Source organism: Grampus griseus (genome assembly GCF_964374135.1).
Source record: "Grampus griseus genome assembly, chromosome: 9".
NCBI classification, from domain to species: Eukaryota; Metazoa; Chordata; class Mammalia; order Artiodactyla; family Delphinidae; genus Grampus; species Grampus griseus.
Genome location: NC_139003.1, coordinates 85,024,667 through 85,047,559, shown reverse-complemented (window position 1 = coordinate 85,047,559; position 22,893 = coordinate 85,024,667). Strand labels below are relative to the sequence as shown.

The window sequence follows — 22,893 nt, the reverse complement described above, 5'->3', positions numbered from 1 at the left end:
AGAGGCTCAAAGAAATCTTAGCTTTAGAGTGGCCTATGCGGAAACGTGAAATGCAAAGTTTTTCACAGAATAATGAAAGTGATAAAATCACACTGGCACTTTAAATAAAATTTATTACTATTTATCTTTCTTACTCTGGTAAAATATACCTAACATAAAATTTACCATTTTAACCATTTTGAAGTATGAAGTTTAGTGACATTGAGTCCATTCACACTGTTGTACAACCACCACCATTATTCATCTCCAATACTTTATCATCATCCCAAGAAATACAATTTATTTATTTATTTATATTGTGGCAAAAAACACATAATACAAAATTTACCTTCTTAGTCACTTAAAAAAAACAATTTATTTAAATTTTAAAAAAGCAACAATAAAACAGGTCAACCATTTCTCCCACACCTTCCCTCCACCTCTGACAACCACCAGTCTGTTCTCTGCATCTATGAACTTTTTTTTTTCAGATATGAGAGAGATCACACAGTATTGTATTCATCTTTCCCTGTCTGACTTGTTTCACTTCACATAATACCCTTAAGGTCCATCCGTGTTCTCCCAAATAGCAGATTTCATTCTTTTTAGGGCTGAATAATATTCCATTACATATATATCACAATTTCTTTATCCATTCATGTATCGATGGACACTTAGGTTGTTTCTATATCTTGGCTAAACAATGCTGCAGTGAACATGAGGGTGCATATATCTTTTGAATTACTGTTTTCATTTTCTTCAGATAAATACCCGGAAGTGGAAATGCTAGATCATACAGTAGTTCTATTTTTAGTTTTTCGAGGAAACTTCATAGCGTTTTTCCATAGCAGCTGCAACATTCGCACCTACAGTACAGAAGAGTTTGTCTTTCACCACATCCTCACCAACACTTGTTATTTCTAGTCTTTTTTAATAATAGCTGTTCTAATGTCTGAGGTGATATCTTATTATGGTTTTGATTTGCACTTCCCTGATGATTACTAATATTGAACACCTTTTCATGTACCTGTTGGCCATCTGTATGTCTTCTTTGGAAAAATGTCTATTCAGATCTTCTGACCATTTTTTAAATCAGACTCTTTGTTTTTTGCTATTGTATGAGATCTTTATATATTTTTGGATATTAGCCCTTTATCAGATCTATGATTTGAAAATATTTTCTCCCATTCAGTAGGTTGCTTTTTCATTTTGCTGATGGTTTATTTTGCTATGCAGAAGCTTTTTAGTTTGATGTGGTCCCACTTGTTTATTTTTGCTTTTGTTGCTTTTGCTTTTGGTGTCAGATTCAAAAAATCATCACTGGGGACTTCCCTGGTGGCGCAGTGGTTAAGAATCCATGCTCCCAATGCAGGGGGCCCGGGTTCGATCCCTGGTCAGGGAACTAGATCCCACATGCATGCCACAAGTAAGGAGCTCATGAGCCGCAATTAAGGAACCTGCCTGCCACAACAAAGACCCACCACAGCCAAATAAGTAATATTTAAAAAAAAAATCACCAACACCTATGTCAAGTAGCTTATTGCCTATGTCTTCTTCTAGCAGTTTTATGGGTTTTGGCCTTACATTCAAGCTTTTAATCCATTTTCAGTTAGTTTTTGTGGATGGTCTATGACAGAGGTGCAGTTTCATTCTTATGCATGTGACTGTTCAGTTTTACCAAAACCACTTATTGAAGAGACTGTCCTTTCCCCATTGTATATTCTTGATTCCTTTATTGTAAATTAATTGACCACTTATGCATGGGTTTATTTCTGGGCTCTCTATTATGTTTTACTGATCTAGGTGTCTTTTTATGTCAATATATTGTTTTAGTTACTATAGCTTTGGAGTAGTTTGAAATCAGAGAGTATGATGTCTCCAGCTTTGTTCTTTTTTTTCAAGATTGTTTTGACTATTCAGGGTTTTTTATGGCTACATACAAATTTTAGGGTTGTTTATTCTATTTCTGTGAAAAACGCCATTGGAATTTTGATAGGGATTGCATTGAATCCATACATTGCTTTGGGTAGAATGGTCACTTTAACAATATTAATTCTTCCAACCCATGAGCATGGAATATGTTTTCAGTTATTTGTGTCTTTTTCAGTTTCTTTCATTAACATCTTGTAGTTTTCAATATACAGGTCTTTCATCTCCTTGGTTAAATTTATTCCTAGGTATTTTATCTTTTTGATGCACTTGTAAATGGGATTGTTTTCTTAATTTCTCTTTCTGATAGTTCATTATTTGTGTAGAGAAATGTGTATTGATTTTGTATCCTGCAAGTTTACTTAACTTGCTGATTAGTTCTAACAGTTTTTTGATGGAGTCTTTAGAGTTTTGTATGTATAATATCATATCATCTGCAACCAGTGACAGTTTTACTTTTTTCTTTCCAACTTGGATGCCTTTTCTTTTTCTTGCCTAATTGCTCTGGCTAGGACTTCCAATACTATGTTCAATAAAGTGGTAAGAGTGAACATTCTTGTTCCACTTGAACAAGGAACATCACTTGTTCCTGATCTTGGAGGAAAAATGTTCAGATGTTCAGCTTTTCACGACTGAGTATGATGTTAGCTATGGTCTTGTCACACAGGGACTTTATTATGTTGATGTACATTCCTTCTATAATTGTTTTGTTAAGAGTTTTTAAGAGCTTTTAAAAATCATAAATAAATGTTGAATTTTGGCAAATGCTTTTTCTGCGTCTATTGAGATGATCAAATGATTTTTATCCTTCATTTTGTTAATGTGGTTCATCACATGGACTGATTTGTGGATGTTGAACCAGCCCCCACCACCCCACATCCCTGGAATAAATCCCACTTGACTGTGGTGTATGATTTCTTTTAATGTACTGTTGATTTTGGTTTTCTAATATTTTGTTGATGATTTTTACATCTATGTTCATCTGGGATATTGGTCTGTAATTTTCTTTTCCTGTGGTATCCCTGTCTGATTTTGGATCAGGGTAATGCTGGCCTTGTAAAATGAGTTTGGAAGAGTTCCCTCCTCTTCTACTTTATATAAGCGTTTGAGAAGGATTGGTATTAACTTTACTTTGAATTTTTGGTATAATTCACCAGTGAAGTTGTCTGGCCCTGAACTTTTGTTTCTTGGGAGGTTTTTGATCACTAATTTAATCTCCTTATTGGTAATCAGTCTGTTCATATTTTCTATTTCATCGTAATTCAGTCTTGGTTGGCTGTATGTTTCTAGGAATTTATCAATTTCCTCTAGGCTGTAAAATTTGTTGTCATATAATTGTTTATAGTAGTCTTTTATGATCCTTTGTATTTCTCTGGTATTGGTTATATTATCTCCTCTTTCTTTTCTGATTTTATTTATTTGAGGGCTCCCTCTTTTTTTCTTGGTAAATCTCACTAAGGATTTGTCGGTTTTGTTTATCTTTTCAAAGAACCAGCTCTTCATTTCATTGACCTTTTCTACTGTCTGTTTAGTCTCATTTTAATTTACTCCTGCTCTATTCTTTGTTATTTCCTTCCTTCTACTAACTTTGGGTTTTGTCTGTTTTTCTTTTTCTAGCTCCTTGAGGTGTAAAGCTCCTTGACAAATACCATATGATATCACTTATACCTGGAATCAAAATATGACACAAATGAACTTATTTAAGAAACAGACTTGCAGACATAGAGAACAGACTTGTGGTTGCCAAGGGGGTGGGGGAGTGGAGCAGGGATGGACTGGGAGTTTGAGATTGGCATATTTAAACTATTATATATAGAATGGATAAACAACAAGGTGCTACTGTATAGTACAGGGAACTATGTTGAATATCCTGTAATAAACCATAATGGAAAAGAAAAAAAATAAAGTTAGGTTGTTTGAGACTTTTCTTATTTCTTGAGGAAGGCATTTATTGCTATGAACTTCCTTCTTAGAACTACTCTTGCTGCATGCTATAAATTTTAGCGTGTTACATTTCTATTTTCATTTGTCTCAAGGTATTTATTTATTTCTCTTTTGATTTTTTCTTTGACCCATTGGTTGTTCAGTAGCATGTTGTTTAACCTCCACATATTTGCAAATCTTCCAGTTTTCTTCATGTTATTAATCCTAGTTTCATACCATTGTGGTTGGAAAAGATGCTTGATATGATTTCAATCCTCTTAAATTTATCAAGACTTGTTTTGTGTCCTAACATATGATCTATATTGGAAAATATTCCATGTGCACTTGAGAAGAATGTGCATTCTGTTGCTTTTGGATGGGCTGTTCTGTGAACATCTGTTAAGTCTATCAGGTCTAATGTGTTGCTCAAAGCCAATGTGTTTCCTTATTGATGCTCTCTCTGTATGATCTATCCATTGATGTAAGTGGGGTACTAAAGTCCCCTATTATTGTATTGCTATATATTTCTCCCTTTAAGTATGTTAACATTTGCTTTAGAAATTTAGGTGACCTATGTTGGGTGCATAAATATTTACAAAATTTTTTATCTCTTGTTGGATTGACTCCTTTATCATTATGTAATGCCCTTCTTTGTCTCTTATCACATTCTTTGTTTTAAAGACTATTTTGTCTGATATAAGTATAGCTACTTCACCTTTCTTTTGGTTTCCATTTGCATGGAAAATATATTTTTCCATCCCTTTACTTTCAGTCTGTGTGAGTCCCTACCTCTAAAGTGAGTCTTTTGTAGGCAGTATATAGATGGATGTTTAAAAAAAAAAAATCCATTCACCATTCTATGCCTTTTGATTGGAGCATCTGGTCCATTTACAGTTAAAGTAATTATTGAAACGTATGTGCTTAGTGCCATTTTGTTAATTGTTTTCTGGCTGTTTTTGTAGTTCCTTTCTGTGCCTTTATTCTTCTCTTGCTCTCTTTGGTTGTTGTTTGATTACTTTCTTTAGTGGCATGCTTATATTCCTTTCTGTTTCTCTTTTGTGTATTTACTATAGATTTTTGCTTTGTGGTTACCGTGAGGCTTACATATAACAACTTATATCTATAACATTCTATTTTAAGTTGAAAACAACTTAAGTTTGACCCAATTGTAAAGCTCATTGTTATTACTCCCCCTGCCACATCTTAATTTTTTGATGTTGCATCTTTTTATATAGTGTATCCCTTATAACTATTGTAACCATAGTTATTTTTACTACTTTTGTCTTTAACCTTCATACTAGCTTTATATGTAATTAATTAATTCACTATCTTTACTATGTATTTGCCTTTCCAGTGAGATTTACTCTTTCATATGTGTTCTTGTTATTAATTAGCACCCTTTCTTTTCAGCTCCAAGAAGTCCCATTGACATTTCTTGTAAAGCCAGTTTAATGGTGATGAACTCCCTTAGCTTTTGCACATCTGGAAAACACCTTATCCCTCCTTCACTTATGAGTGAGCTTTGTTTCCAGGTATAGTATTCTTGGTTGGAAGTGTTTTTCTTTCAGCACTTCGAATATATTGTGCTACTCCCTTTTAGCCTGCAACGTTTCTGTTGAAAATTCTGGTAATAGTCTTATGGGGGTTTTCTTGTATGTAGCAAGTTATTTTTCTCTTGCTACTTTTAAGATTCTCTTCTTATCTTTAATTTTTGACATTTAAAGTGTAATGTGTCTTGGTATGTGGGTCTCTTACTTGATTCCTCTTATTTGGAACTCTGGATTCCTGCATCTAGGTGTCTGTTTCCTTCCTCAGGTCAGAGAAGTATTTAGCCATTATTTCTTCAAATAAGATTTCTGCCCCGTTCTCTCTCCTCCTTCTGGGAGCTTGATGATATATTAGTCTGTTTGATGTTGTACCATTAGTCCCTTAAGCTATCTTCACTGTGCTCCTCTGACTGGGTGAGTTCCACTGCTCTATCTTCAAGTTGACTGATCCTTTCCTCTGCTTCATCTAGTCTGCTCTTAAACCCAGCTAGTGTATTTTTCAGCTCAGTTATTGTATTCTCTGCTCTATGACTTCTATGTGGTACTTTCCTATATTTCCCATCTCTTTGACATTTTCATTGTGTTCACCCATTCTTCCCCCCAGTTCAGTGAGCATCTTTACGACCATTACTTTAAAGTCTTTATCACGAAAACTATTTATCTCTATTTCATTAAGGCATTTTTTTCCTGAGGGTTTATCTTGTTCTTTCATTTGGAACATATTCCTCTATTTCTTCATTTTGCATGATTCTGTGTGTTGGTTTCTAACAGTAGGTGAAACCACCTCTCCCAGTCTTGAAGGTGTGGCCTCATGTAGGAGACAAAATTTGTCGTTTCATTTCCTCTTGCTTGTTTCTCAAATCTTTGTGCTTGACCAAGCAGACTATTATATTTCTAACAGCTCCTAGTTGTTGAGGTTGTGCCAAGATCTGTCAGTGTCCCAAAATGGAGGATCTCAGTACCTAGATTCAGGCTGATTAGAAGCCAAACCCTCAAGCATCAGTTTTTAAATGTATGCAAATATATACACTCCTGTAGGACCACAAGTGTAAGCCCCACTGGCCACCAGAGCCATATGATCTGGAGGTGTCCCTGAGTGGCATTAGCAAAACTCAGGGCTCCAGACAAGTGTATAAGGTCTTTCCTGGTTGATATTAATGAACTGGAGCAAGGCAGAGGGAGAGAGCCCAGATGGCACGGCAAGGCCTATGTTCCTTAAAAGCAGCTCTATATGCCACAAAATGTGGTCAAACCTGAAGCCTGCCCCTCAGGCTGAAGCTCCAGGACAAGCAAAGAGGCCTCCTTCACAGAAAGGCTGGGGGATGTGCCTCAGTCCACTATCTGTACAGTGCCTTGGGGATGTAACTTGCCAAAGCCCATTTCTCCAATTGCCACGTGCCATGGCACCCAGAAATGCAAGCCTCATGGCTACCAGAGCCAGGCAAATCAAGAGGCATTCCCCAGGCAGCAGCCCCCCAAACTGGGGCAACAGACATAAAAACCAGGGTACCAAGCATATATAAAGCTTCCCTCCAGGCAACACTTAAACACTTTTTAAGTGTACAGTTCAGTGGTGTTGGGTATATTCACATTGTTGTGAAGCAGATCTCTAGAACTTTTCCATCTTGCAAGTCAAAACTCTATACCTATTAAACAGCTGCCCTTTCCCCTCACCCCCAGACCCTGGTAACCACCATTCTACTTTATGTTTCTATGAATTTGACAACTTTAGATACCTCATATAAGTGGAATCACAATTTATTTTTTCTAGTTTTATTGAGAAATAATTGACATGAATCACTGTGTAAGTTTAAAGTGTACAGCATGATGGTTTGATTCACATATATTGTGAAATGATTGCCACAATAGGTTTAGCTAACACCCATCATCTCATATAAATACAATAAAAAGAAAGAAGAAAAAAGAAAATAACTTTTCTCCTTGTGATGAGAACTCTTAGGATTTACTCTCTTTCTACAATTTTCCTATATATCATATAAGTGTTAGCTATAGTCATCATATTGTACATCATATCCCTAGTACTTATTTATGTTATAACTGGAAGTTTGTACCTTTTGACCACCTTCCTCTGATTCCCCCTCCCCATATCCTCTGACTCTGGTAACCACAAGTCTGATCTCTTTTTTCTATGAGTTTGTTTTAGACTCCACATATAATTGAGATCATACAGTATTTCTCTTTCTTTGTCCACCATTTTATTTATTTATTTATTTAATTTTTGGCTGCATTGGGTCTTCATTGCTGTGCGCGGGCTTTCTCTAGTTGTGGTGCATAGGCTTCTCGTCACGGTGGCTTCTCTTGTTGCGGAGCACGGGCTCTAGGCACGTGGGCTTCAGTAGTTGTGGCACACGGCCTCAGTAGTTGTGGTGCACAGGCTCAGTAGTTGTGGCACACGGGCTTAGTGGCTCCGTGGCATGTGGGATCTTCCCGGACCAGGGCTTGAACCTGTGTCCTCTGCATTGGCAGGTGGATTCTTAACCACTGCGCCACCAGGGAAGCCCCCACAATTTATTTATTCATTTATTTTTTATTTTATTTTTTTGTGGTACGCAGGCCTCTCACTGTTGTGGCCTCTCCCGTTGCGGAGCACAGGCTCCGGACGCGCAGGCTCAGCGGCCATGGCTCACTGGCCTAGCTGCTCCGCGGCATGTGGGATCTTCCCAGACCGGGGCATGAACCTGTGTCCCCTGCATCGGCAGGCGGACTCTCAACCACTGCGCCACCAGGGAAGCCCCCCAACAATTTATTTTTAATTAAAAATAATAGCAGTCACTGAATGAAAGGGATTTTTTACTTGTTTTGTGGCTTTTTGCTGATAGTTGGACCTGAGACCAACCAATATACTGTATGGATTTTATATATGGTGCAATCATATGTCACAGCCCTTGTTGATCATCCATTCCTGAATACAGAAACTAAATGTCATCAGGTTAAAGGATCAGTAATTAGATGCTCAGGTAGTACTTGACTTTGAAGTTATTTATAAAATTTTAATTTTTCTTCGAATGCTAAATGAAACAGCATGAGAAATATGAGATAGAAAATTTAGAGAGTGTATTTAATTACACCATTCTCCTGCAGTTAGTATTTATTATTACACTATTTAGCCTTCGTTGTGTAACACTCTGAGTGCAGAACCACCTGTGTTTTGGTTTTAGTTCTGCCATCTATATGACCTTGGGCAAATCATTTCATTTCTCTAAGCTTAGGCATTACTATCCCTACTAGTATTCTAATGCATAAATAAAGATGGAGATGATACTACCCAGCCTGCTTACTTTAGGGTAGTGTTATAAGAATAAACAGGGAGTACTGTGTGAAAAAAACTCTGACATATTAAGTTTAGAAATATATATTATTTAAAAAATTTCATCTTTTCCAAATTTCTCTCCATTTTTATATGCCTTTCTTCTAAAACTCTCATACTACACTAGACTAAAAAGATATGCTCCTCCCCCCCATTCCCTATAAAATGCATTTCATATTTCAACAATAAACTCACATATTAAAAAAATGGTGAACAGCTTTGTTGCTGTAACTAGGTCTAGGAATGAGGGAGTAAAGAATACCAGGAATGAAGTAGAGAAGAATTTCCCTCCCTCCTTTCTTATCCACGCTCCCATAACTTCTCAGCTATGAGTCCTTAAGTTTGAGAGTATGGAGAAGACTGAGGAATGTAGCGTGAAATGACAGGTTAATATTAGAAGTGCTACTTTGGGAGAATCTTAGGAATGGTTTGACTCTTCACCTGTAGTCTCACAGGTATAAAAGTATTGTGACTCAGTGGTTTATGCAACAAGCTGGAAACTCAGGACCTGTGGCTTCTGGCCATGCATGACATTTGTTTTTTACATAAGCTAGTCATGTTCACGCCCATGTTTTACTTAGTTTTTCATCTATTAATGAGGACAATGATGCCAAATTACTTCCCAGGGTTGTAAAGAAAAACAGAGCTCACAAAGAGCTATAATGCCATGAAAGCCATAACAAAGGTAGTTTTTATGAGAGAACAGGTGTAACAATACTCCAGAAGTTAAAATTTCTATATAGATATAAAGCATTACTTCCACCTAAGCTGGGAGGGGAAGGGATACTGAATATGAAGTAGGTATATAATTCTGAACCCTCTTTTGGATTATTAAACTCCCACTCAAACCTTCACAAAAGTATTGCAATACTAAGAAGGGAGATTTCTGAAAACAGTATTTGGCTTCCTTCTCATCCGTCATGTGTCTACCCTGAGTAAAGGTGGCCAGTGAACAGAAAAAAAGCCAAAAGAAGAGACGCAGGGTAAAAAAGTAAAAGGTCTGGAAATCATTAATTCTTTGTTTAACCAGTTCTTGTGTTTTCTATAAGCAAGTGTAAGGTGTAGTACACTAATTCTGAAACACACCTCTTTAAGACAGCACCAGGCAGCTTTCCTAGAAGATGAAACTGAGGATTAGAGAGGTTAAGTGATTTGCCCTGAGTAAGAAATGGAGTGGGTTTTTGAATCTTCATCTCTCTCATTTCAGAGCCCACTCTTTATTATTGCCCTATTCTGTTTCAGGAAAAGCAGAATTGACTTCTGGAATAAATGTCAATGGAACCTGTCCTAAACAGTTATGAAGAAGTTAAGTTGCTCCAGAGATTCTCCCCATCTCTCCCATGGCCACATGGGTATAAGGTGACATATCTACCTATCTCTGCACGCATGCTTCATGCTCCTTTCTTGACTAACTAGATTCTCCATAATTTCTACTCTTCTCACAAGGCTTTGGCTTGTCAGATCCCTAATTCTACCCTATGGCATTCAGCTTCTGCCCTTGCAGCTTAATGACTTACTCCCTCTAGGTTTCTAAGCTCCGATTCTTCACAGTGAGGACCGATACTCCCAGATCATGTTCCTACACCAGGCCATAGGCTGCTGGCCAGTCCACATGGGTTGGTTAACTTGGGTCAAGTGCCCAAACCCTCAGCTGTGGCTGTGAATGGGCAGGGCAGTTGTGTTCCTTGAGAACTGTGGTGTAAGTAGGTGGACATTCTGAAACAGCTGTGCCATTTTAAAATATCACCCAGACAAGATCTGCTTCATTTTTATTTATTTGTGTTTCTGTTAAAGATATCACCATTCTTCCTATTGACCGGATTGAAAGTCTAAAAAAATTTTCAATCAAATAGATTTAACTTTGTTGGAAAAGTAATGTACACACATCATAAAATACTCAGAATATGACAGGGTATGCACACTGGAAGTTGTACCCTCTCCATCAAAGATCCTCAAGGCCCTCCTAGAGGCGATCACAGCTAACAGTTTTTGAAGTATCCTTCAGGAAAATCCTATGCATGTTTAAGCATTTTATCCGTATTTTATCCACATTCCATTTTACATAAATGGAAGAATATGATAAACGCAATGTGTGTCTAGTTCTTCTCATTTAATAAGCAGATCCTGAAACCTATTCCACATCAACACATACAGATTATTTTTTTCACTTTTTAATGGCTTCACAGGACTTAATTATATATATGTGATTCTGTTTTTTAACTTTTGATAGGCAGATACATTGTTTCCACTCTTGCCCTGTTACAAAAAAGCCTGCAGTAAGCATATATGTTTGTACACAGCTATAAATATTATCTATAAATTTTTCAGTCAAAGCATGCATGACGTTTCCACTCTGATACATATATGGCCAAATTGCCTCCAAAGATGATGTGCCAATTTCTCTCACCTTCTGTGCAAAGTCCCCATCTGCTCATACCATGCACAGCCCTGTGTTCTGTCAAACTTTCTGACCTCTTCCAATCCAATTTCAGTCATTTTAAAATTCCACCTTCTTTCTTGTCCACTAAGTCAGTCACCGAGTTCTGTGAGTTTTCAGTCTCTCTCACGTCCATCTGTGTCTTTGTAATTGCAGTGCTATGACCTTAGTTTCAGCTTTTGTCGTGTCATGTATTCTCTCCCAATAGGGCTCATTCCATTCTCTTCCCTTATTACTTCACAACTTACCATACACGGCCAGACTAATATTTTCCTAATTTCACTTTTATACTCAGAAACCTTTGGTGGCTCCCACTGACGACAGTATCAGGTCCAAATCCTCAGCCAGAGTCCAGTCCTAGTCTACTTTAGTGCCTTTACACATATACAAAAGTTCTGCTTCAAACTTCTGCTTTGCTATTTCATGATCTTAGTTTCGTCACTTCTCTTCCCTGGGAGTTCTTCTTCCCATTCAAACCTAATTTAACTTCTCTTTCAAGGTCCTCTGTGACTACTTCATGCTGACAACCCAGTTCGTAATTCTCTCTTCTGAGAATTGCTAAACTACTCATTGTCTGTATCACTCATTTGGCATTTATTAACTTACAGTAACCAAGATTTTATGTTTTTTCCTGTCTCCTGAAACAGCTGTAAGCTCTAGAAGAAACCACCTCTGAGATATTTTTGTATCTCTCTCTGCCCTCACACAGCACAACCCCTCCTATTTTGAGGTGCTCAAAAAATATCTGTAGATTGAAACAAGATTTAAATGTATTAAAAAGAGGAAAGTCTTTCCAAAAGACCTGAAATCCATAAAGGTACTTTACTTTTGTTTTCCTTAACCTACATGAGATGCCAAAGGTAGATGCTGAGAACTCAAAAGAGACTTGTGTTGCAAGAAAGAGAGAAATGCTTGCAATAAGAGGAAAAGTTAAAAATAAAAAAAAAAAGACTGCAAAACCACTAGCGAAAATAGGACTCGATAACTGAAACAACTAACACTTTTGATAACTCAAACAGGTAACCCGACTGACACTAGACTGATATACAGCTTGTCCAGCATATAGTCTTTATCAATCACCATCTGATTTGCACATTTTTCTGACATATCAAAAGTAGAAGCAGTCCTCGATCATCTGCCCATTTCTCGGCCCACGTCTAATTTCTCTCCCAGTTCTAGGGGGAAAGGGTACCTTACAGTGAGCTATACTGGTAGGTGATCAAACCCAGATCCTAATCTTTTCTCATATCCAGTGAAACTGAGTCTCAGTAATCTGATTAAAGTAAAATACTCCAGACCCTTGTTTTAAGTAAAGCTTACCTTAGAAATTAAACTATTCCTCTAAGTGAATTTTTAAAATACAGGACAAAACTGTATCTTTTTACATGCACATACCTGTATATAAATGCATAGGAAGACATTTGGAAGGGCACATCTGGAAGTGGTTATTTCTGAGAAGAAGAGTAGATTGGTATATGTCAGTTGTATTATTTTAAAGAGTAATATTTTTCTTTAAAACAAATAGGAAACTGGATCTTGTTACTCATACCTGTTTTCTTCAAGTTTATCACTAAATTTCACGGTGCTTCTAAACATTCATCTGGGAAAAGGGGCCTACCACTGACATTTCCTATTTTAACCAAATTGCCTGACCAATCTGATCTGTAAAAAACGTGTGTGTGGGTCTAAGTGACCAAAAGAAGTCCACGGATCAGGTCCTTCACCTCAGTCACATTATCACAAGTTTACGCTCCTTTGTGAGAAACAATATGGTGTTGTAGTGAAAGCAAAAGGATCTGAGCTCTAGTTTGGGCTCTGCTAAGAATATGCTGGGGGACCATGGGCAAACACTTTCTTTGTAAAATGATGAATTAGACTGGGACGGATTTCTCTGATTATTATAAGACTTACAAAGATGCATTCTACGGAGAAAAATATATTATTCAGTTCTGAGGTGCTGCGAATCTAAAGGCAAGAAGATAGATTCCTGTCAATTCACACACTAGGACAAACTGAATCTCAGGCGCTCACTCGTCGGCGTTTAGACGGATGTGCAAAAAGCAAAAGTCCTATCACTGAAGAAGCGTTTCGTTTCTCTTGGCTGTAGCCATTCCCCAAAGTGCCAAGGTCTAAGTGCCCTCAACATTAAGATGAAGACATACCTGCGGCGAACGTGGAGATGACACTACTACAGTTCCCAGCATGCCTCTCTTCCCACCGCCGCCCTCCCCCGCCCCACTCCTGGACTCCGGCCGGCCTGGATTTGTAGTCCCAGCCCACGGCTGGCGGCGGGCGGAAGCACTCTAGAAATATGTTTTTCCCACTAATAGGCGGTGAGACCGCAATTTCCAACTCAAGTCCTACTCCAATTGAGTAGCGTTTGCCCGGTTGTGTCGAATTCCCTCCTACGACCGCTCCTCAAACCTATGCGCAGCCCGGGCGGGACCACGCCCCGGAAGTAGAGTCAAGTCTCCCAGCCGACTGCCGAAGCGCCTCCCAGCCACTCCTAGCCGGGCTAGAGCCGGCGGGGCGGGCTTGGGGGCGGGGCGGGCGGGGGCGACTCGGCGCGGCGTAGCACCCGGGACGGAGCCGCTGCGCGGAGACGCGCGTTTGGGTGGCGGCGGGGGCGAGCCCGTGGGGAGAGGCGGCTGCGGCTGCTAGCCGGGAGGGAGGGAGGGAGGGAAGGAGGAACCGGGAAGGGGTTGGGGGGGGCAGGGCGGTCGGAGAGCCGTGTTCCTAAGGCGGTGGCGGCGTCTCCGGCAGAGCAGGAGGACGGCGGGGAAGGAGGATGGAGCAAGCTGGGGGTTGGGGTTGGCGCTAGCCGCAGTGGCTCGCCCCGTACTGTGGGAGAGCGGCGGCTGCTCCTGGAAGTTGTAGGATCGGGAGCCGGGCTGGTGCCGCCGCTGCCACCGCCTTGGGCGGTGGGGAGGAGCAGGGAGCGGCGGGGGTCGGGAGAGAGGGGTCGGGTAGGGGGAGCGAGCTGGGGAAGACTGAGCGGGCTCTGCGCCGGGCGGGAGGGCGGCGGGGGGGCCAGCGACCGCAGCCGGGGGGACTCGGGAGGATGGAGCAAGTGGAGATCCTGAGGAAATTCATACAGAGGGTCCAGGCCATGAAGAGTCCGGACCACAATGGGGAGGACAACTTCGCCCGGGACTTCATGGTGAGTCCCTCCCCTCACTGTCGACTCCTCTCGCCGGCACCGGAGCCCACTGCAGCCTCGCCCGGCCGGCCCGGGCCGCCAGCGCTTTGTGTGCGGCTGTAAGGAGAGGGGCGGAGGGGGCGCGCGCCAGCCCCAAGGGCCGGGTGGACTCGGAGGCCGGCGGGAGGTGAGGTCGCCTCCGCCCCTCGGCCGCCTTTTCTCCTCCCGCGATCGCGGCCCCCTCCGCCGGCGTCCGGGACGCGAAGGGAGAGGCCGCCCGGCCGAGCCCGCACTCAGCACCGCCGCCAGAGACCACCTATTGTTTCTCGGGCCGGGAGCCGGAGGCGAATGAGGTACAGGCCGGGGGGCTCGTCTCTCCTCACCTCCCCATCCAACTGCCCCTCCAGGGAGGGTCGCGGCTGAGGGAGGAACGGGGCTCTTAAGGTGGCAATTAACTCGTGGGGTCCCTTTGCTCAAGCTGGTCACTGGGGTGGGCAAGGTAGGACTGTTTGCCGTTCCTGGGTTCGCAGTTATCTCCGGTGCATGGGAAAGGGTCTGTCCCTAAGCATTCTCGTGGTTTGCTCAATTTCCATTTACCCCTGTTTCATCTCTGGTCTCTTGAGATCCAGGTTTGAGATGGTTTTGGGGTCAATGTGACTTGATGTTGAGGGGGTAAGCGCGTGTGTGTGTAGGGGTGGGGAGGTGCGTGGTTATCCTGAAGGAAGCCTACTTCAGACTCCCTAGGGGACACTGCCGAAGGCAGAGGGGATGTGACTATCACTTCCTATCCGGGGTGGGGGTGGGGAACTTGGGAACAATAGTCGTGTTGAGGCGGAGGCGACCGTACGGGCCGAAGCCCTGAAGTGGGAGATAACCTTCGAAGTCTCCCCAACACCCCCCCCCCCATCCGACACCCCCTCCCCCGCCTTCCGCCCTCTGCTTGTACAGGCGGGCTGGAGAGGAGGTTAAAAGTCCTGGTCGTGGAATTGCTCTTGGTCCATCACTACGAGGGGGTCAGATCCGAAGGCGTGGGAGGAGAAGTCGACTTCCTCCATTGCCCCCCCCCCGCCCCGTATTTTTCTGCTGGACAATGTTCCCTTTAGGGTTGTTTCTCGGCTTAGGAGGCGGTGGTTGCGGCGGCTGCTCCTACGGATATTGCGCAAGACTGGGGCGTTGGAAACCCTGGAGGTCTGGGGAATGGAAAAGGAAGTGGGACTTTGGGAAGTGGCTGCTCCTTAGTCTTGGCGGGGTTTGGGAATGGGAAATAAGCTAGGGAAAATTTTGCTCCCGGGCCAGATACACCTCCAGGAATAGTCACTTAACTCTGAAATTCGCGATTGTTCAAGGGATACACAGTTAATGTGTATAAAAGTGAGTGAGCAGCAAACATTGACTAGTTTTTGTTTCAAAGTACAGTTTAATTGTTTACAAGGTGCAGGTGAAATGGCTTTTAGTGCTGAAATAATTTTTCACATTTTAAAGAGACTTCGGTCTAGTAAAGCTTTAGCGTTAAAATTCTTAACCCTTCACCTTATACAATATTGTAACAGTGTTGTTGGAGCTTTGTGATTCCCGCCTCCCTAGACCAATAATAGAGGAGGCTAGGAGTTAGGTTTTGTTAGTATCTTTTGAAGGTGTAGAAAATGTTGATTAAGTAATTTATGCCTTATTTTAAAGACTTTCTCTTGATATTTAGCCTATGTATTTGAAAAATTACTTTATGATCTGAAAAGGTTAAAGAAAAGAAGATATGTTCCGTTTTTACTATTGAGAATTTTGAATGTGTTGGTATCTTTGGAATGGTATCACAATAATTGGACAGAGTCCCCTTTTTACTACTCTTCGGCCAAAAGAGAAGAAAATATTTATTTAGAATATTTTAAATGTTTAAAACTAGTCTTACACAGTCTTATTTTGGTTGTGGAAGGAGAGGTGGTGTGGTCCCTGGCCACTTATTCTTTGCATGCTAATCATCTTGTTATCCATGGGCATATCCTGTCAGGAAAGAGCATTGTTTGGTGATGCAGGCCATCAGGACAAGTGCCCAGTCTCTGAACTCCTGTACAGGGGAAGTAGCCTTAGGGTTCATGCTTTGGGGATGAGTCAGGGATTCCTATTGGAGATTTCATTTCTCCAGGACTAAATGAGTTTCCTTTTTCTTCCATAGTACCTAGGAAGAGTTAGGGGATTCTACACTTGAGATTTGATTACTAGGGCTGTTCTTTTGTAGTGCTTGCTTTTTTTATTCTGTGACTTGATAAGCAATAGCTGTAATTAAGGTTGCTAGTTGGTGCCTCTTTTTCCCTTGACTAGAAAGCTGGAGGGAAACTTTGTCCCCTCTGCCATGGAAAGAGAATAGGAAATCCCCTGATAGATTCTAACTCTTCTGTTGTTCTTAAATTCTGATATGGATTAAAAATGCATTAAAAATTTTTTAGCATTTTAGAACTGAGCCTTAGGGGTAATCTAGCTACTGTATTATAACTTTATTCAGATATGAAGTGATAATGTTCATTGTCTCAAATTTGGAAATTATACAGTAATAATTAAGAATGCCTTACCTGTAGGAAAGTGGAATGGGCATTCAAACTGTGGTCTTTCCATTATTCCGCTCAGCCCTCCTATAGTCCCATCTCCCAAAGGCTATCTCTGTTAATGTTTTTAATGCTACTCTGTGACCATACTACATAATCAATACCATTTAATATTCTTAGAAAATTTTTTCCAGCTTAATATTTAAGTGTTTTTCATTTGTAAAAATGATTTTAGGTGGCTATATAATATTTCACCTAGCCACTGTCTTTTAGCTTAACTATTTTCTTATGGTTGAATGTTTAGGCCATTTATTTTCTGCTATTATATGTCATAATTCTGTAGTGAACACTTATGCATAAAGCTTCTTTATTTTGGATTATTGCATAAGATATCTTCCAGTAATGGAAGTACTAGATGAAGGGATATAAACATTTAGTATGTGTTTATGAATAACTTTTTGAAGAAGTTCTGTCAGTTTATACAACTGTCAGTACTGTATGAGTGTTCATAATAATTATCTTGGATCTTTGATAATTTGATGGTTGAAAAATGGTATCTTGTTTTAATTTGAATATCTTGATACCAGTAAGGGTAGAAATTTTTCCTCTTGTTAACTATTCTGTGAGCTGTCTGTTCTTGGCCTTTGCCTGTTGTGCACCCCATTCTGTGAAAGAGGAGAAAACTAAGGTATTGAGGTGGTGTAAACTACGGCACCAAAATGATTACTTTACAAGTTGATGATTAAATAGCTAATCTGTGGCAGATCCAGAACGTGATCTCAACTATCTCGATTTTTAGTCTTCTTTATGAAATGGGAGACAGTGATCATGACAAGTAAATGTGTATGGTAGGGTGGTGCACATTTATGTTTGACAGATGTTTTACTCCCATCTCTGCCATTGGCTAGTTTTCTGACCTTGGGCAGGCCACTTGAAAGAAAATGAGTTGACTGAGTTTTCTCACCTTTAAAAGAAGAAAAATACTACCTACTTCACAAGACTGAAATATGAAACTAATATTTAGGGTCTTCATCTAACAAATTATTGTGCTGTCTCTATATTCTCAAATGGCTAATTTATGTAGTCAGTTACATGTAACTAGAGACAGAAGGAAAAAGAGATGTCTGGGCTTTCCATTTTCAGTAATTTTCTTTTGCTTTTTAAAGCTTTATCATGTATAATTAAAGTACTGAAACAAGAAGTAAATTTATTCTGATTAGGCTACAGTTTATACACTAGACACTTGTATATAAAAAAAAATCATAAAGGACAACAGTGAAGCTACAAATATGGCAGTTTCAGTTTAAAAACTGGTTCTATTTCTACTTATGGAGATGAAAACAAAAATTTAATGAGTGGACTTAGTAGAGTATTTAAAAAACAGGATGCAGAGGAGGTGTGAATTATAGTACTTTTTTGTGAAACACTGGAAGGAGAAGATTTATGGACATTTTTTTCTAAGGCTAAACTGAGGTGTAATAGCAAGCATTCCTATGTTAAAATGCTATTTAAAATAACTGATATTTTATTTTATTTTTTTTTTAAGATTTATTATTTACTTTTTCAATTTATTTTTGTCTGCGTCAGGTCTTAGTTGGGATCTTCACTGCAGCACGTGGGCTTCTCTCTAGTTGTGGCGTGCTTGTTCCAGGGCACGTGGGCTCTAGTTTGCGGCACCCGGGTTCTCTAGCTGAGGTGTGTGAGCTCAGCAGTTCTGGTGGGCGGGCTTAGTTGTCCCATGGCATGTGGGATCTTAGTTGCCTGACCAGGGATTGAACCCACATCCCCTGCATTGCAAGGTGTGGATTCTTTGCCACTGGACCACCAAGGAAGTCCCAATAACTGATATTTTAAATTAATCTGAATTTATCAATCACAAGTAACTGCAGAACCACTGTAGTAGTTATGCATTTCAGGGAATTTATTATATAAAACCATCTGCTCTACTAATAGTAATCCTGCAGGAACTGCTCAAAACAACCAGTTTGCTTGCTTTGTTATGATTAAATAATTGTTGTATTGTTTTTAATCTTACTACAGTAGTGTTTGTGATTTTATAAATTATTTTAGGTAGAAAGGAAATTAACATTTTTTCATCCCTACTATATGTTAAACACTGTGCCAGATATTTTTACACTGTGTCTTATTTAACATATCGGCAATTTATGAGGTAGATAGATATAACCTATATTTTACAGGTAAGGGAACACACTCTGAGAAGTTAAGTATCTTGCTTGACTTCAAAACCTGTTCTCTCTATCCCGTTTCTCCAGAATGCATCTGAGGTCCCTTAGGACCTGGCTGGGACTAGGCAGGTGGTGGAGGATGCATCGCCAAGCAAAAGGATTGAGGTTTCAGAGTTGAGCATATTTAGGGAGTGGTAGATAATCTGCTGTAAATAATGTAGCAGTTCTCACACCTTTTGATCTTAAGAGTCTTTTACACTCTCAAAAATTACTGAGGACTCCAAAGACCTTTTGTTTATTTACTGTATTAGAAATTAGAAGATATTTAAAAATACAGTTTACTTTAAAATAATGATAATAAAACCATTCCATATTAACCTGTATACTATATTTTATGACAAGTAATTATTTTTCAAAAAGTTATTGGTGGGAAGAAGCATTGTTTTTATATTTTTGCAAATTTTTTTAATGTCTGGCTTAATAGAAGAGAGCTGGATTCTTATAGCTGTTGCATTCATACTGTTGCATTGTCACATTTCACAGTATCACGTGTCATGTACCCTCTAGAAAGCTCCGCTGTACACTCCTAAAGGGAATGAAAGTGTTTAAAAAAAATCTTGTACTAAAGTCTGTGCATTTGCATATTTACAGGTGAGAAAGCATAACTTAGTATTGTTAGGAAAAGAGTTTTGACCTCGTGGACTCTTTGAAATGGTCTGGGGGTGGGCCATCACCAGATTTTGAGAAACAGTGAAATAGTGCATGATAAAGGCTAACATGAGGCTGAGACACCTAGGTAGGGATCAGGTTTTGAAGGTTCTTGAATCTATGCTGGATACTATAGATCAGTAATAGTAATTTTGAACAGTAACACACTACAGGTCTTAGAGTTACAGGGAAAGTAGGCAGGTGTTAAGAAAATAGACATTCTGTTTGAACACTGCAGCAGTGTTTCCCCACCTCCAGTTGTCCCCTCACCACCCCAGCCTGCTTTACTTTGAGCCTTCACTTATATCATTCAGGTTGGTTCTGGTAAAATGCTGAGAATCAGTACTATAGGTCTCTGCAGATCGCTGCATATTTTAAGAAAAGTAAGCAGTCATTTGACAGATTTGTGCTGCAGAAAGTTGATTCTGATGGTAGTATGAAGAATGGATTACCGGATTGAAGGAGAGCATTTTTGAAGCTGTTGAAATATAGGGAGTGAGGTATGAGGGCCTGAGCTAAACTAAGACAGTAGAACACAGAGTGTACAAAGGATCTGATAAGGATAAAGGAAGAGGTCTCAACAAGTCACTAGATGTGAGTAGTGAAGGAGATAGGAATGTTGTAGTATGGCTCCAAGGTTTCTAGCTTGATATACCGTCACTCAAGTTGGAAGGTACTGTTTGGTAGGGTAAGGAAGAAGAGAGGAGAAACAAGCAGAGGAGACCAAGCAGAAGATGGTTGGAAGAAATTTCAAAGTCGAAGAGAATGAGTTTAGCTTTGGACACGTTAAAAGGAGGTGCCTATGAGACATCTTGTGGAAATGTAGAGCATGAGAGAGCTGACGGGACAGAATTAAAGCATGTAAGAGTTATTTGAAAGCAGGAAAGTGAAACGAGCTTATTCAGACAAGCCTATAGAGTGACCAACTTTAGGTTGAAGAGCGTCAGCATTTAAAGAGCAGCTTCTAAACGGAAGTGCTAGTGATTGCTCCCGGGAAGGTGTGGTCAAAGAGGAAGGAAGGGAACCCAGAGGATGTCAGAAAAGCCTGGGAGAGTTTCAGGAAAGGAGTAGTCACCAAAGTCTGATACAGTAATTCTGGGAGGACCTGTAAGGTGAGCTTGAGAAAGCACCCATTCTATTTGCCAAGTAGGAGTGATTTGGTGACTAGAAAAAGCAGTTTGGGGTTGGGGTATGGGAAAAAGCCAGACTATACTGGGTTGAAGAAGAAATAGGCGAAGTAGTATAAATTTCTTCTATTTACTTTTAACATTCTGAAAGGAGATGGCAGAAGCCAGAGGAAGACACAGATCCCCTCCCACCCTCTGCTTTTAAAAAAAAAGATGAGATAGGAACATTTTTCATATATGCATTCCTTATCTATATCTTTTGTGAAATGATTGCTGTTTAAGTATAATTTTAAAAGACAGATAACAAGAACTTGTCTTTTGGTTAAATAAGACCTCTGAAGTTTTGATTTAAGGCTACGATTTGATTTGTTAAAAAGTAGGAGGGGAGGATGGACTGAAAGCCTGGCAAGATCTTAATGCTGCACAGACTAGATAAGTATAAAAAACTTCATCGTTGTTAAACTGTTCAATATTGTGGCTTGTAGGTGTTTTAAAAATTAATAACAGCTTTATGGAGATATAATTCACTTAGTGTAAAATTCACTCATTTAAGTTGTGCAATTTAATAGGTTTTAGTGTATTCACAAAATTGTGCAACCATCATCACAATCAGTTTTTATCACCCCCAAAAGAAACCGCATACCCATTAGCAGTCATTTCTCCCTTCCTCCCCGCTCCCTGCAGACCTTGGCAACCACTAATCTACCTTCTGTTTCCATAGATTTGCCTCGTCTAGACATTTCATATAAATGGAATCAGTATTCTGTGACTGACTCCTTTGACTTAATGTTTTCAAGGATCATCAGTGTTGTTGCGTGGTCAGAAATACTTCATTCCTTTTTATGACTGAATAATTTTCTGTTGTATGGATATACCATATTTTGTTTATCCATTCATTTGTTGATAGACAGTTTGCGTTGTTTTCACATTTTGGAATATTTTGTGTATAATAATACATAAGATGTAATACATTTGTATTATTTTATGAATAATGCTACTATGAACCTTTTACACAAGTTTTTGTTTTGCACAATGTTTTTGATTATCTTGGGTATGTACCTACAAGTATGTTTAACATTTTGAGGAACTGCCAGAGTGTTCTCCAAAGCTGCTCCATGTTTTACGTTTCAACCAGGAGAATGCACATTTTCCATTCCCACCAATTTCTTTACATCCTCACCAATACTTGTCACTGTCTGTCTTTTTTATTATAACCACCTTAGAGGGTGTGAAGTGCTATCTTGTGGTTGGCTTGTAGGTTTTTAAAATATCTCAGTAAGCTTATATAAATGGTGCGGTATGTCTAACATGTCTTTAAAGCTAGAGTGAAAGGAAATATTTTCCAGTCGTAGCATCTGAGCTAATCTTAGTCCTTTCCCAGTGCCACTGGTTTAGTTAAGATTTTCTTACCTTTGATGAGTGTCCAGCCAAACATATTTATATTTTAACTAACTTCAAAAGTGGAAGTGAACTTTTAAGTAACTTTCCAGACATGGCTCACTGAGATAGCACAATAAAAATTTACCTCAAGTGTTAATTCTCAAGGATGTTTTCCTGTATTTAATTTTAGAATATTGTTAGCTTTTTTCCTTCAATATTTGATATCTAATTTGGAAAAGATTTTTGAAAGATTGAAACTGACAGTTAGGCATTAACATTTAGATAGATTAAAATTTTTTGTTTGTATGGTAAACATTTCTGGGTTTCTATAGCACTCAGTTCATTAGATTCATAAACATTTACATTTCTGATTTCCCCAGACTGAAAGCTTCCAAGGCTACAGACTGGGACTTAGTTAACTATCTCTCTATCCCCATTGCTTAATATAGTGCCTGGCATTTAATAAGCATTAATGGCCATTGCGTTAGCAGAAATTGTAGCGAGCTTAATGCTGTAAAACAGAGCTTGGCTCTTCAGGTGGTCCAAGGGGCTTGTCTCTTAGACCAGCATGAGAATTGCTTTTTCTTCCTCTTACCTACAGGTGTGCAGGCACAAATGTTGTTTTATTTTTAGTATCCACTGAAAAAAGAAAATAAAAGATAAAGTATTAGACTGA

General features: G+C 39.6%; 1 protein-coding gene and 1 long non-coding RNA gene across 3 annotated transcripts in view; one reads left to right on the top strand and one right to left on the bottom strand.

The window, feature by feature from the left end:
* Positions 1-13,833: 13,833 nt before the first annotated feature.
* PTPN12 (protein tyrosine phosphatase non-receptor type 12) overlaps positions 13,834-22,893 on the top strand; it is an 86,509-nt gene continuing 77,449 nt past the window's right edge. The window contains exon 1 of the mRNA XM_082661507.1: positions 13,834-14,303. Within this exon, the coding sequence (XP_082517633.1) occupies positions 14,205-14,303 (99 nt within the window). The 5' untranslated portion in view covers positions 13,834-14,204. The remainder of the gene's footprint in view (positions 14,304-22,893) is intronic.
* The window catches only part of LOC309827028, a 128,240-nt gene continuing 126,711 nt past the window's right edge, over positions 21,365-22,893 (bottom strand). For both annotated transcript variants that reach the window (XR_014297163.1, XR_014297164.1), the window contains one exon: positions 21,365-22,856. This is a non-coding gene — a long non-coding RNA (uncharacterized lncRNA). The remainder of the gene's footprint in view (positions 22,857-22,893) is intronic.